The sequence below is a fragment of the Bos taurus genome, chromosome 17 (assembly GCF_002263795.3).
Source record: "Bos taurus isolate L1 Dominette 01449 registration number 42190680 breed Hereford chromosome 17, ARS-UCD2.0, whole genome shotgun sequence".
Classification (NCBI taxonomy): Eukaryota; Metazoa; Chordata; class Mammalia; order Artiodactyla; family Bovidae; genus Bos; species Bos taurus.
This window is the reverse complement of record NC_037344.1, coordinates 52,015,016-52,028,218: the sequence shown is the minus strand read 5'-3', so window position 1 is coordinate 52,028,218 and position 13,203 is coordinate 52,015,016. Positions and strand designations below refer to the sequence as shown.

At 42.7% G+C, this 13,203-nt stretch overlaps 1 protein-coding gene across 9 annotated transcripts in view; it reads left to right on the top strand.

Annotated features, from left to right (window-relative positions):
- Positions 1-776: 776 nt before the first annotated feature.
- Positions 777-13,203, top strand: part of TCTN2 (tectonic family member 2) — a 28,764-nt gene continuing 16,337 nt past the window's right edge. For 4 of the 9 annotated variants that reach the window (XM_059876337.1, XM_059876339.1, XM_059876335.1 and 1 more), the window contains exons 1-10: positions 777-979; positions 1,156-1,263; positions 1,708-1,796; positions 3,068-3,263; positions 3,717-3,785; positions 5,213-5,313; positions 9,948-10,138; positions 11,176-11,302; positions 12,333-12,474; positions 12,696-12,761. In XM_059876337.1, coding sequence (XP_059732320.1) covers positions 898-979; positions 1,156-1,263; positions 1,708-1,796; positions 3,068-3,263; positions 3,717-3,785; positions 5,213-5,313; positions 9,948-10,138; positions 11,176-11,302; positions 12,333-12,474; positions 12,696-12,761 — 1,171 coding nt within the window. In that variant the 5' untranslated portion in view covers positions 777-897. Of the gene's footprint in view, positions 980-1,155; positions 1,264-1,707; positions 1,797-3,067; positions 3,264-3,716; positions 3,786-5,212; positions 5,314-9,947; positions 10,139-11,175; positions 11,303-12,332; positions 12,475-12,695; positions 12,762-13,203 lie in introns of those variants that run through there. The other 5 variants (XM_059876336.1, XM_003587144.6, XM_010814002.4 and 2 more) reach the window with 5 other exon arrangements.

Here is a 13,203-nt window from a genome sequence, read left to right as displayed (position 1 = left end):
ATGCGGTGGTGGTTCAGTCGCGAACTCCGGTCCCACTCTGCAACCCCGCGGACTGCAGCACGCCAGGCTTCCCTATCCTTCACTGTCTAGAAACAAACAAAACCTCTGAAAAAAGGAGAATAATAAAAACAATCCAACAAAACACTTACAGCACTGCAACATCACCCCCTTTTTGTCCCTCCCCCCAAATTCTCATAAAAATCAAGTTTATTAAGTTGCTTGTTTAGAACCCAGTGCCTGCGGCATCGCATTTGCATTAACTCCAGAATGATTGAATTAACTCCATGTTGGAGAAACTCGGGGTTTTAAACTAGACGCGGACTCCTACTTTTTCGTGAGCCTTTACATGGAGTAAAGGAGAAGGCAATGGCACCCCACTCCAGTACTCTTGCCTGGAAAATCCCATGGACGGAGGAGCCTGGTAGGCTGCAGTCCACGGGGTCGCGAAGAGTCAGACATGACTGAGCGACTTCACTTTCACTTTTCACTTTCATGCATTGGAGAAGGAAATGGCAGCCCACTCCAGTGTTCTTGCCTGGAGAATCCCAGGGATGGGGGAGCCTGGTGGGCTGCCATCTATGGGGTCGCACAGAGTCGGAAACGACTGAAGTGACTTAGCATTACATTACATGGAGTGATGCAACTAGAAGGACCTAAGGCCTGTGGCAGGGCTAGGCTGCTGCGGATGGGTTTGAGGGCGGGCTCTCTCTGCTGTTGGTCCAATCACGGCTCGTCTTTCGTCAGGCCGGCGGCCGATTGGTGGTTGCCATAGCTCCAGGCGTTGGCTTGACAAGATGGTGGCGGCAAGGCCGCCCGGGCATAGCTTCCGAGTCCCCGTGCTTCCAGTCTTGTAAGGCGGGTGCAGCCCTGTTGTGCAGGCCCGGCGAGCCCCCAGGCATGCGTTTGTCGCCGCCGGTCCCTTTGCTTTTGGGACTCCTCCTTCTGCAGGGCGTCTTGAGGCCGCTGAGGGGAGATCTGGGTATGTAAGGCGGGGCAGGGGCCTGCAGGACGGGGATGAGGGAGAGGACGAGTCTTGAGGCCAAATCTGGGACTGCCGCCAGAGCTGCGGAAGACACCGCCAAAGAAAGCCACCACCCAGTGTAGGCAGGGGTTCTGCAACTATTAACTCCTCTCTGTCCCTTTCTTCCCGCCTAGTTTTCATTCCTTCTGTCATCCGCATGTCCGGCTCTGTGGTCAGCGCGTCCCTGGTCGGAGGCACCGAGGATGTGACCGTGTCCCTGACACAGCTGCGGGACGAGATGGGTAAAGAGTCTGACCTTTCCTTTGGGGAGGGAAGAGGTTGGGCCAGCTTCAGGCCGCCCAAGAAGCCTGGCCAGGTGGCATCCTCTGAGTCCCTTGGCGCTGTCCCCTGCAAAGTCGGGATGGGGGCTGCTGCTGTGGACCAGAGAACTAACAGACAGGGTGAGTAAAAGAAAGCTTGAAATTACAAGTTAGCATTCACTGAGCTATCCCATGTACTTAAATACATCACCTCATTTTCCTAATAAGAACAGTAATGTCTTTTAATTCTGTTTAACAAATGAAGACACTGAAGTTCAGAGAGGTTGTCACTGGTCGAAAGTCACACAGCTTGTAAAGAGTCCAATCCTAGGCTTGGAAAGGTGTTCCATCCTAGGAAACCCGACTCAAGAGTGCAGTACCTTGGTAGCTGGGCAATACTCTCTTGTGTTCCAATCTCTTCTGTAGGTTTATTGCCAGTTCCCACCTGTGGCGAGCTGAACAATGAGACAGGAGACTGGAGTTTGACTGTCACCCCCACTGTGGTAAGGCCAGAGGTGGGAACCTTCTCAGTAGCATCTGCGGAGTCCTGCATCTGGTGCTCCTGCAGTGTTGTTTTCTCTCTCTCTCTCTCTTTTTGACTGTGCCCAGCAGCTTATCGGGTCTTAGTTCCCTGATCAGGGATTGATTGAACTTGGACCAAGGCAGTGAAAGCGCCGAGTCCTAACCACTGAACCGCCAGGGAACTTCCCCTGCGATGTTCTTTTAATCAGACAAGATAGAACTTAGTGCTTGGAACCACCATGAAACTGTGGGCTATCTGATCCTGTAGGTACTCATCCAGCCCAGAGGTTCTTGGACGAGTTTCAAGAAGCTTGTGAGGGAATTCCCTGGTGGTCCCATGGTTAGAACAACATGCTGTCACTGCCAAGGGCCCAGGTTCATTCCCAGGTTGGGGAACTAAGATCTCACAAGCTGCATGGCACAGCCAAAAAAAAAAAAGCTGTGAACTCTCTAAAATTGTGTATAAAGTTTTGTATGTGTGCATTTTTTTCTGATGAGAGGCTTGCCAGCTTCTGTCAGATTATCAAATGAATCTGTGACTCAAAAGAGCTTCATGAATTGCTGGTCTCACCCAACTCTGGGCTTATGTGTAAGGACACTCAAACCTGGAAAGATGAAATGTTTTCCACTTAATAGATATTTCACTGAGTATCTAGTATCTGCAAAACATCAACTCCGAACATAGAAGACGAAACAGAATTTGCTTGCACCCCAGGAACCGAGCCTGTTTCCATGGACTTTTATTTATGTGTATTTAATCTGCCGGTAGGATAATAAAAGTGCCAGACAAATACCTTTATCAGACCTGTATTCAGCTTTCTCTAAACAGAAAAAGGGCTTTCCAGGTGGCTCAGTGGTAAAGAATCCACCTGCCAATGCAGGAGACCTGGGCTCAGTCCCGGGGTCGGGAAGATCCCCTAGAGAAGGAAATGGCAACCCACTCCAGTATTCTTGCCTGGAGAATCCCATGGACAGAGAATCCTGCCAGGCTACAGTCCATGGAGTCACAAGTTGGACACGACTTGGTGACCAAACAACAAGCAGGCACAAGTTGCTTGCTTGTATGTTCAGCTGAGGATTAGGAATCAGGGCTTGTGTACTGCAGTAGGTTTACAGGGTAAAATTGAGCAGAATGATGTCATCCTTGGGTCCAGTTTGCCTTTTGTAAAATGAATGGAGGCAGATTGATTTTACTTAATCTTATGTGTTCTTATAGATGCCGTTTTGAGTCACCATATAAAGTACAGTGATATTTTCCTTTCAGAATTCGTTGGAAGTGACCGTGAGGTTGAAAAGGGATATGCAGTCATGTTCCTCTAATGGGACAGATCCCTTCCTGGAGGCCCCATGTATTGTCCAAGCTCTTCTTGTTTCAGCCTTTCATAATACATCCTGTTTAGCACATCTGCTCATTCATGTGGAAATTTATGCCAACTCCTCTCTGGGCCAAAATGCATCAGGCAAGTGAAGTCTCCGACTATCAAAATGTTTACTGCAGACGTTTGAATGTAAGTGTGTGCCATGCAGTTTGTGTGCTTCGCTTGTGAGTCTGTCTTGCTTTCCTAAACTTATTTTTCTTTTGTTTAATTTTCTTATTTTAAAAGTTTCCAGGGAATTCCCTGGTGGTCCAGTGATTTAGGGCTCCTCACTTTGAACTCAAGGGGCATGGGTTCGATCCCTGGTTGGGGAATTAAGATCCCATCAGCCACATAGCATGGCCAAAAAAGAAACCTGACAGGAGGGCTTAATAGTTGCTATACCACTCAGAGCAGCAACTTTTTTTTCTTTTAAAAAATATGTTTAAGTATAGTTAGGTAATATTTCAGAATGTCCTTGTACAAATAGCCAAACTTAGGAAAATTAGAGTCTGTATATATTGGTAATTATGAGATGTCCACTCTGACCCCATGAAGGTATGAAAAATTTTGCACCCAGTCAGACAGAGATCAGAACAAGAAAAAGGATGGAAGGACAGCCAGGAGGTAAGCGGTATGCTTGGTAACAAGGAAGCTAGCCAACAATGTGGAAGGCATATAGATAGATTCACAAATATCTATCTATATATCACATAGTAAAACCCTATTCTAAAGTGCCTTGCTTACGTCTCGGATTTGATTATACTGAGGATCAAACCCTTACCCTTGTGACATGGTCTCTTATTCGGACTTTCTTGTTCTTGATACCACTGACATACTAGGGTTCTACTATATTATAGCGTAGAATATATAATAGTTGTTCTCTAGAAGCTTCAGTTATCCTCTCATTGAAGTTGACTGATAAATAGAGTTTACACAAATAGTCACGTACATAGCTTTCCAACTATTAGTCTCTGGATTCTGAATTAGGAGGCTAAAATGTAATATAACATATTCCTTTTCCAATCAGTGTGAAAATTACTAATTTCCCCCACACTTGAACCAGAATCAGGATGTGAAAATTTGCATTCACAGTGTGATGGGACTTGAGGTTGAGTGTGTAGCTCAGTTAAATGAGATCTTGTGGTCAGATGGCTTCCAGATAAACTGCAGTGTCACCGTGGCTTCAGATTTTTTTTTTTTAGTTGTGGTATAGTTCCTTTACAAGGTTGTACAACAAAGTGCATTAGCTATGTGTAGAGATACAACCCCCTTCTCTTGGGTCTCCCTTCCCACTCATCTAGTCGCCACAGAGCGCCGAGCTGAGCTCCCTGTGCTTTGTAGCAGGTTCCCACTAGCTATCAGTTTTACACGTGGCAGTGCGCATACCCACTCCCAGTCTCCCGGTTTCCCCACCCTCCATGTCCACACATTTGTTCCCTTCGTCTTCGTCTCTGTTTCTGCCCTGAAAATAGGTTCATCTGTATCATTTTTCTAGATTCTACATACATGCGTTCATATACAATATTTGTTTCTCTCTTTATGACTTACTTCACTCTGTATGACAGACTCTTGGTCTACCCGCGTTACTGCAAATGACCCCATTTTGTTCTTTTTATGTCTTGAGTAATATTTCATTGTCTATACGTACCACATCATCTGTCAATGGACATTTAGGTCATGGCTTCAGGTTTATCTGTTGAAAGAGGTAATGAATTTGGAGGAGTAAATGCTTACAATCAGTCTGTGTTATGAAAGGAGTTGTGCAGTGTATTGAAAAATAAGTGCATTGCATTTGGCTTAACTTGCAAATCTTAGTGACTTGATCATCTTCAAGATCAACTGTGACTTCTTCAGTTTGTATAACTAGGACATTCTCTTCTATTTGGGTTTTTGTTGGAGGAGTAGATACAGGCCTCAGTAGATATAGCCCATCTCAGGGATACCTTCATGTGGAATACTGGTAACGGTGATTTGTAATACAACTCAGCTTTCTCTGAGTGAGTCTCATCAGTGTTTCACAGCTGAACTTCTCTGTTGTTTGTACTTTTCAGAAAATGTGACTGTCGTTCCTAACCAGGTGTATCAGCCCCTTGGTCCTTGCCCTTGCAATTTGACAGCGGGGGCCTGTGACATTCGCTGCTGCTGTGACCAGGTATGGTCTTTCTGATTATTGGGTGCAAAAACTGTGGTACCTGATAGCATGCGGAGGGCACCAGCAGTTCCCCATCAACAGCTTTGTAGTGCGTGGTCTTTCAAAAGCTGAGATTGTACGTCCTGTTTTCCAGTTGAGTATTTTCTTATCTAGCCTTTTCAGCCTAGTTTGTGGACAAAGGACTTTCCAGGTGACGGTAGTGGTAGAGAATCCACCTGCCAGTGCAGGAGATACAAGGACACTGGTTCAGTCCCTGGATCGGGAAGATCCCCTGGCATAAGAAATGGCAACCCACTCCAGTATTCTTGCCTGGAAAGTTCCATGGACAGAGGAGCTTGGTGGGCTACAGTTCATGGAGCTGCAGAGTTGGACATGACTGAGTGACTAAGCAGCAATTATGGCCAAAAAAAATGTCTGTTTGGATAAAGTCCTGATTGTGATGATACTGAGAGGATGATTTTAATGTCTTACTTGGAAGCCTTTAAGAAAATATAAAAAGGAGAGAAAAATAAGTGATTTTTTAAGTGTTTTTTTTTTTAGTGAATTCAACTATCGCAGTAATCTAATTTGAGGATGTTTCCAACACCCCCGAAAAGAAGCCATGTGTCCATTTGCAGTCACTCTCACTCATGCCCATCATCCCCAGACTGTTTTATGTTTGTTTGTTTTCACTAGAAATTAAGTATATTTATTTATCTGGGTGTAGTTGATTTGCAAATTATGTAAATTTCAGGTGTATAACATAGTTAACACTTTTTAAACGTTGTACTCCGTTTATAGTTATTATTATAAAATATTGGCTGTATTCCTTGTGCTGTACAATAATACACCCTTGTAGCTTATTTATTTTATACGTAGTAGTTGGTACCTCTTCATCCCCTACACCTGTGTTGCCCCCTGCCCCATCCCCCTCCCCACTGGTGACCACTGGTTTGTTCTCTGTATCTGTGAGTCTGCTTCTTTTCTGTTATTTTCACTAGTTTGTTTTCCCAGGTCACTATTAATCTACTCTCTGTGTCTGTGGATTTGCCTCTTTTGGACATTGCATGTAAATGGAATCCGTCAGTCTGTAGGATTTGTGTCTGGCTTCTTCTTCTTTTTGTTTTTTTTTTAATATTTATTCCCCTGTGCCAGGTCTTGGTTGCCTCATGTGGGGTCTAGTTCCCTGACCAGGGATTGGCCCGGGGCCCTCTGCACTGGGAGCCTGGCGTCTTAGCCCCTGGACCACCAAGGAAGCCCTGTGTCTGGCGTCTTTTGCCTAGCATCATGCTTTCAAGGGTCACCTGCGCTGTGGCGTGGGTTAATGTTCCATTCCTTTTTATGGCCGAATCATCTTCTGTTGTGTGGATATATCACAGAGCGCTTAACCATTTATCAAGTGTGGACATTTAGATTGTGTTCACTTTTTGGCTACTATGAAGAATGCTTCTATGATACAAGAATATAAACCTGTATACAAGTTTTTGTTTGGACGTGTGTTTCCATTTCTTTTGGTTATGTTACCTAGGAGTGGAATTGCTTTGCCACATGGGAACTGCATGTTTAACCTTTTAGGGAACTGTTTCTCTTCTCTTTGGCTGAGCCACATAGCTTGTAGGATCTTAGTTCCCTGATTGGGGATTGAACCTGTGTCCTTGGCAATGGAAATGAGTCCTAACCCCTGGACTGCCAGGGAATTCCCTTGAGGAACTGTTTTTTCAAAGTAGCTACATCATTTCACATTCCCATCAGCACTGTATAAGGGTTGTAATTTTCCATGATGTCACCAACAATGGCTATAATAATCTTGATTACAGCCTTCCTTGAGGGTGTGAAGTGGCATTTCATTGTGATTTTGATCCATATTTCTCTAGTGGCAAATGATGTTGAACATCTTTTCAAAGGCTTATTGAATGTTTATATGTCTTCTTTGAAGAAATGTCTGTTGAGACCCTTTGGCCAGTTTTTAATTAGGTTGTCTTTTTGTTGTTTAATTTTGTTGTTAAATTAAATTGTCTTTTTGTTTTTAAAGTTCACTATGCACTCTGGATTCTAGTCACTTATCAGATATATGATATGCCAAAAACTTCTCCTACTTGTCTAGGAAGTCCGTTTTCCTATTGGTGTTCTTTGAAGCCCAAAAGTTTTAATTTGATAAAGTCCAGTTTATCAATTTTTTTCTTCCAGTTTTTAATTCAGTTCAGTTGCTCACTTGTGTCTGACTCTTTGCGACCCCATGGACTGCAGCATGCCAGGCTTCCCTGTCCATTGCCAACTTCTGGAGTTTATTCAAACTCATGTCCATTGAGTCGGTGATGCCATCCAACGATCTCATCCTCTGTTGTTCCCTTCTCCTGCCTTCAGTCTTTCCCAGCATCAGGGTCTTTTCAAATAAGTCAGTTCTTCGCATCAGGTGGCCAAAGTATTAGAGTTTCAGCTTCATCATCAGTCCTTCCAATGACTATTCAGGACTGATTTCCTTTAGGATGGACTTGTTGGATCTCCTTGCAGTCCAAGGGACTCTCAAATGTTCTCCAACACCACAGTTCAAAAGCATCAATTCTTCGGTGCTCAGCTTTCTTTATAGTCCAACTCTCACATCTATACATGACTATTGGAAAAACCATAGCTTTGACTAGATGGACCTTTGTTGGCAGTTTTATTGTGATATAATTGACACAGTCACTGTACGAGTTTAAGGTTTAAAGTATGGTTATTTGACTTCCATACATTATGAAGTGGTATCGCAATAAGTTTGGTGAACATTCATCATCTCGTATAGACACAAAATTAAACAAATAGATGGAGGAGGAAGTGGCAACCGACTCCAGTATTCTTGCCGGGAAAATCCTATGGACAGAGGAGCCTGGCAGCCTACAGTCCATGGGGTCGCAAAGAGTCAGGCATGACTGAGTGACTGTACACATTCACATGCATTCTAGAATCCAGTACAGACCCATTTAGATATGTGTATATATGCCTATGTTGTAGGTGAGGAACTTTCATTCATGTTAGTTTACAGAACACATGGTTTAATATAGATTTCTAGAACTTAAAAATATTTTTAAATCAATTTGGAGAGGATTTAGTTTTTTGAAAACAAAACATATTTTTTTCTCTCTTGACCTTGAACTACTTGAACTCTATGGTTTTCCAGTTCATTTACCATTTAGAGGAATGTGGCCTATACACACTGCTCTATCTAAAAAGGATAACCAACAAGGACCTACTGCACAGCACAGGGAACTCTGCTCAATGTGATGTGACAGCCTGGATGGGAGGGGGATTTGGGGGAGAACAGATACATATTTACGTATGGCTGAGCCCCTTGGCTGTCCACCTAAAACTATCACAGCATTGTTAATCGGCTATACTCCAATATAAAATAAAAAGTTTTTTTAAAAAAGGACAAAAAGAAATAGAAAACTTTACTTGTGATGAGAACCCTTAGACTTTGCTGTCTTAGCAGCTTGCGTATATAGTGTACAGCAGTGTTAATTATATTGCTCTTGTAGATTACACCCTTAGTGTGTACTTACAAGAGGAAATTTGTACCTTTTGACCTCTTTCATCTAATTCTCCCTCCCTTTATTCCAGTTTTTGGTCATTGTTGTTGCTTATGGTTTTGGTGTCATTTCTAAGAATCCATTGTCTACTCCCAGATCAAATACATATTTTTAATTTTAATTTTTTAAATTAATTTTAATTGGAGTATAGTTGTTTTACAATGTTGTGTTAGTTTCTACTGTACAACAAAGTGAATTGGCTCTATGTAGATACATATATCCCCTCCTTCTTGGATTTCCTTCCCATTTAGGTCACCACAGAGTACTGAGTAGAGTTCCCTGTGCTGTACCTAGGTTCTCATTAGTTTTCCATTTTACCCATAGTCTCAATAGTGTGTATGTCAGCGCCGATCTCCCAGTTCATCCCGCCTCTCCTTTTCCCCATTGGTGTACCTGTGTTCTCTACCTCTGTGTCTCTAGTTCTTCTTTGCAAATAGGTTCATCTGGGTCTTTTTTCTAGATTCTACATATGTGTGTTAATATATGATATTTATTTTTCTCTTTCTAACTGACTTCACTCTGCATAACAGGCTCTAGGTCCATCCGAATAAAGTGACTTCTTGATGATACCAATCGGGTCGTGATGTAACAAGAATGATTCAAGGATTCTTCTGGAATTGCCCTTAGATTTCTCTGGACTAGGAATTTGAACGCTGTTGCTGTTGAGTGGCTAAGTTGTGTCCGACTCTTTGCGACCCCATGGACTGTAGCCCGCCAGGCTCCTCTGTCCATGGGATTTCCCAGGCAAGAATACTGGCGTGAGTGGTGATGCCAGTTGAAAATTCTCCACCTGTGGTCTATTTCATATTACCTTTTCTTTTTCGCATCTTATTTGTAGGCATGTCTTAGGTCCCCAGTTAAGATGTAAATTCTGTGAAGGTCCAAAGTTCCTGACTTGGAGCCTCGTAGGGAGATGACTTGGTGTGAGCGCAAACGCTCTCAGCCTGGAGGCCAGCTGTTTATTTCCTGTCTTCTCTACCACGCCCTGCTGGTCTCCAGCAGCAAGTGCATCACACTGGCCAGGAGATCCTGACAGCGGGCAGAGGGGGGATTTAATCTTCTCTGAGCTCCTCTACATCTTCTTTCCAGGAATGCTCATCAGATTTAACAGCACTGTTCAGGGAGTCCTGTTTCCCTGGTGTTTTTGGAGGAGATGTTAATCCTCCCTTTGATCAGCTCTGCTCCATACAGATGTCACATGGAGTCCCCGACTGGTTTCCATTCCTGTGTGTGCAGCTTGCCAACTCACCCTTTCTCGGGTACTTCTACCATGGTTCCATGTAAGTGTCTGAAGGGCTGTCCGGGAGAGGGGTGCGCACCCAGATGGCCCTGGAATGTGGCCATGTCCTGGGGACCTCTCCAAAGGCTCCATTCAATCCCTCCATTCTAGATTCAGTTCTAGGTTTCACATAGTAAGTTTATTTTGTGTTAAGTATTTGAAAGAGCTGGTTGTTGTTCAGTCGCTAAGTCATGTCCAACTCTTTGCGACCCCATGAACTGTAACATGCCAAGCTTCCTTGTCCTTTACTATCTCTCAGAGTTTGCTCAAACTCATGTCCATTGAGTTGATGATGCCATCCAGCCATCTCATCATCTGTCGCTCCTTTCTCCTTCTGCCCTCAATCTTTCCCAGCATCAGGGTCTTTTCCAGTGAGTCGGCTCTTTACCTCAGGTGGCCAAAGTACTGGAGCTTTAGCTTCAGCAGTAGTCCTTCCAATGGATATATAGGGCTGGTTTCCTTTAGGATTGACTGGATTGATCTCCTTGCAGTCCAAGGGACTCTCAAGAGTCTTTTCTAGAACCACAGTTCTAAAGCATCAGTTCGTCTGTGCTTAGCCTTCTTTATGGACCAGCTCTCACATCCGTACATGACTACTGAAAAAAACCATAGCTTTGACTATAGGGACCTTTGTTGGCAAAGTCATGTCTCTAGGTTTGTCATACCTTTCCTTCCAAGGAGCAAGCATCTTTTAATTTCATGGCTACAGTCACCATCCACAGTGATTTTGGAGCCCTCATTGAAAAGAAATTGATACCACAAATGGTTAATAGCGATTCTCTGGGTTGGGGGAAAGAGTGATGGGCTCGACTTTAACTTTTTGTCCTTTACATTTCTGTCTTGTTGACATTTTAAAGCAACTTTATTGTTAGCATTGAAGTAAAACTCATGGAACATAAATTAACCATTAACTACTTTAAAACGCACAGGTCAGTGGCATTTAGTACAAATATTATTTTGATAATTAAAAAAGCAGAGAAAAAATGTAAAACAATTGCTTTTATCATGTTAATGGTGGTTTCTCTCATCGATTTGTAGTTCCTCTGGACATCAAGTTTCCTTTGGCATATATTTGCATACTGATCTAAAAGACTTTTCAGATTTTGGTTACAAACAAGGAGACCCCGTTATGACAGTAGATAAGGCATATTTTACTATTCCACAGGTAATCCTTTCAGTTTTAATATGCCAGAAGCTTTTTCTCACTTTCCCCTTCCTCTTACTAATTTAAGTCATGTTATTCTAAAAAAAAAAATCTCTTCCTGAATTACGTATTTTTCTCCTATGGACTTTTCAGGCACTCAGCCATTTAAGGTCTCTGCATTGTTTTTTTCTTTTGATAGTCACTCTTAAATCAATCTGTCTTTGCTAAATCTCAGAGTGAACTTACTAAATAAAACCAAAAGACCGTCTAGAAGTTTCCATGGAAGTAACTATTGTTTCTCACTTGTATTAGTTTAACAGGCAATTTCTAGTAAGCCATAAATACTTTTAAAATTTTATTTATTTTTTATTGAAGTATATTTGACTTATGGTGTTGTGTTAATTAAATATTTAATAGAATTTTGAAAAATATTTTAAGACTTGAGTTTTATGTGAAATCTTACCTTTATTAAGTTCAAAATTATGAGGAAAAAGTATTTATGGGAAGATGACATGGGAGGCTAAACTGTTTCTCTTTACTATCCATATGAATCCGTTCTTATGGCTTTAACAAAAATGCATTTGTAATGAGGGAGAGAAAATGAAGTTGAGGGACCCTCCCTGGCAGTCCAGTGGTTAAGACTCTGTGATTCCACTGCAGGGGACACGGGTTCCCTCCCTGGCCGGGGGAACTAAGATCCTGTATGCTGCCTGGAATGGCCAAAAAGTGAAAAAACAAAAGACAACAACAGAAAAGAAACTGAAGCTGAATGTAATCATGTTTCTGCAAAGTAAATGATGCAAAGCAGGGAATTTTCTTTAGAAGCTGTACTTACTGTGACCCTGCAGCCAGTGGCTTCCGGAGTTTGATTAGCAAGTCAAGTAGATACTCTGCTCAAGTCAGTTAACTAGTGAATGCCCTAGCCTTTATTGGAGCTAACCCAGCAGTAGAAGCAGGCTGCAGAAAGGATGCTTTTCCAAGACACTGATCTCTTTTTTCTATGATCAGAAAGGAGGTCATAAATCTGTCGGCATTCCCCCCTTGCCCTCAGGTGTCCCTGGCTGGGCAGTGCCTCTACAACGCTCCTGTGGCTTTCCTGCAAAATTTTGATGTTCAGTGCGTTACTAGCCTGGAGGAGTACCTAGAACGAGATGGAATTACCAGTGCAAAGATAAAGAATGGTGCTATGGGAGGTAAGTTATGTCCATTTGAGCATGGACCTTAGATGCCAATTAGATGCCAAGAATAGCAGGTTGTTTGATGGTGTTTGGGGAGTGGAGGGGAGCTGAGTAGTTGGCGCACAGGGCAGGCATAGGCACTGTATTTGTTTGGCAAACTTTCATTTTCGTAGGTAAATGTGAACATGTGAGGTTCATGTACTCCTGTGGAAGTTCATTTATGTGTGTTTTTTCAGGCATAGTTACACCGAAAGTAATCTACGAGGAAGCAACTGACTTAGACAGATTCATCACCAATACAGGTATTTTAATGTTATACTTTTATACCATTTCTATGGGAATGTATATAATTCCTCACAAGGAATATATACAGTAAGTCCCTATATACAAACCTTCAAGTTTCGAACTTTGCAAGATGCAAACACGTGTTCCGCCACCATCAGGCCTGAGTGAAATTTCATCTTGTCCTTTGTCTCCTATTGCTGACGATACTATAGCTCTACCATCTCCCAGCTCCTCTCCCTCCTCGCCTCTACACTCGATGCCAGCCCCTGTATGCCAGTTCTGGTACTGTACTTTTCAAGGTCCAGTACTGAAGGATTAGAAATGTTTTCTTCATTGTTTGTGTTTGTTTTTAATGTATTATTTGTGTGAAAACTATTATTAACCTATCACAGTACAGTACTATAGAGCCAATTGCATCAGTTGGGTACCTAGGCTAACCGTGTTGGACTTATGAACATG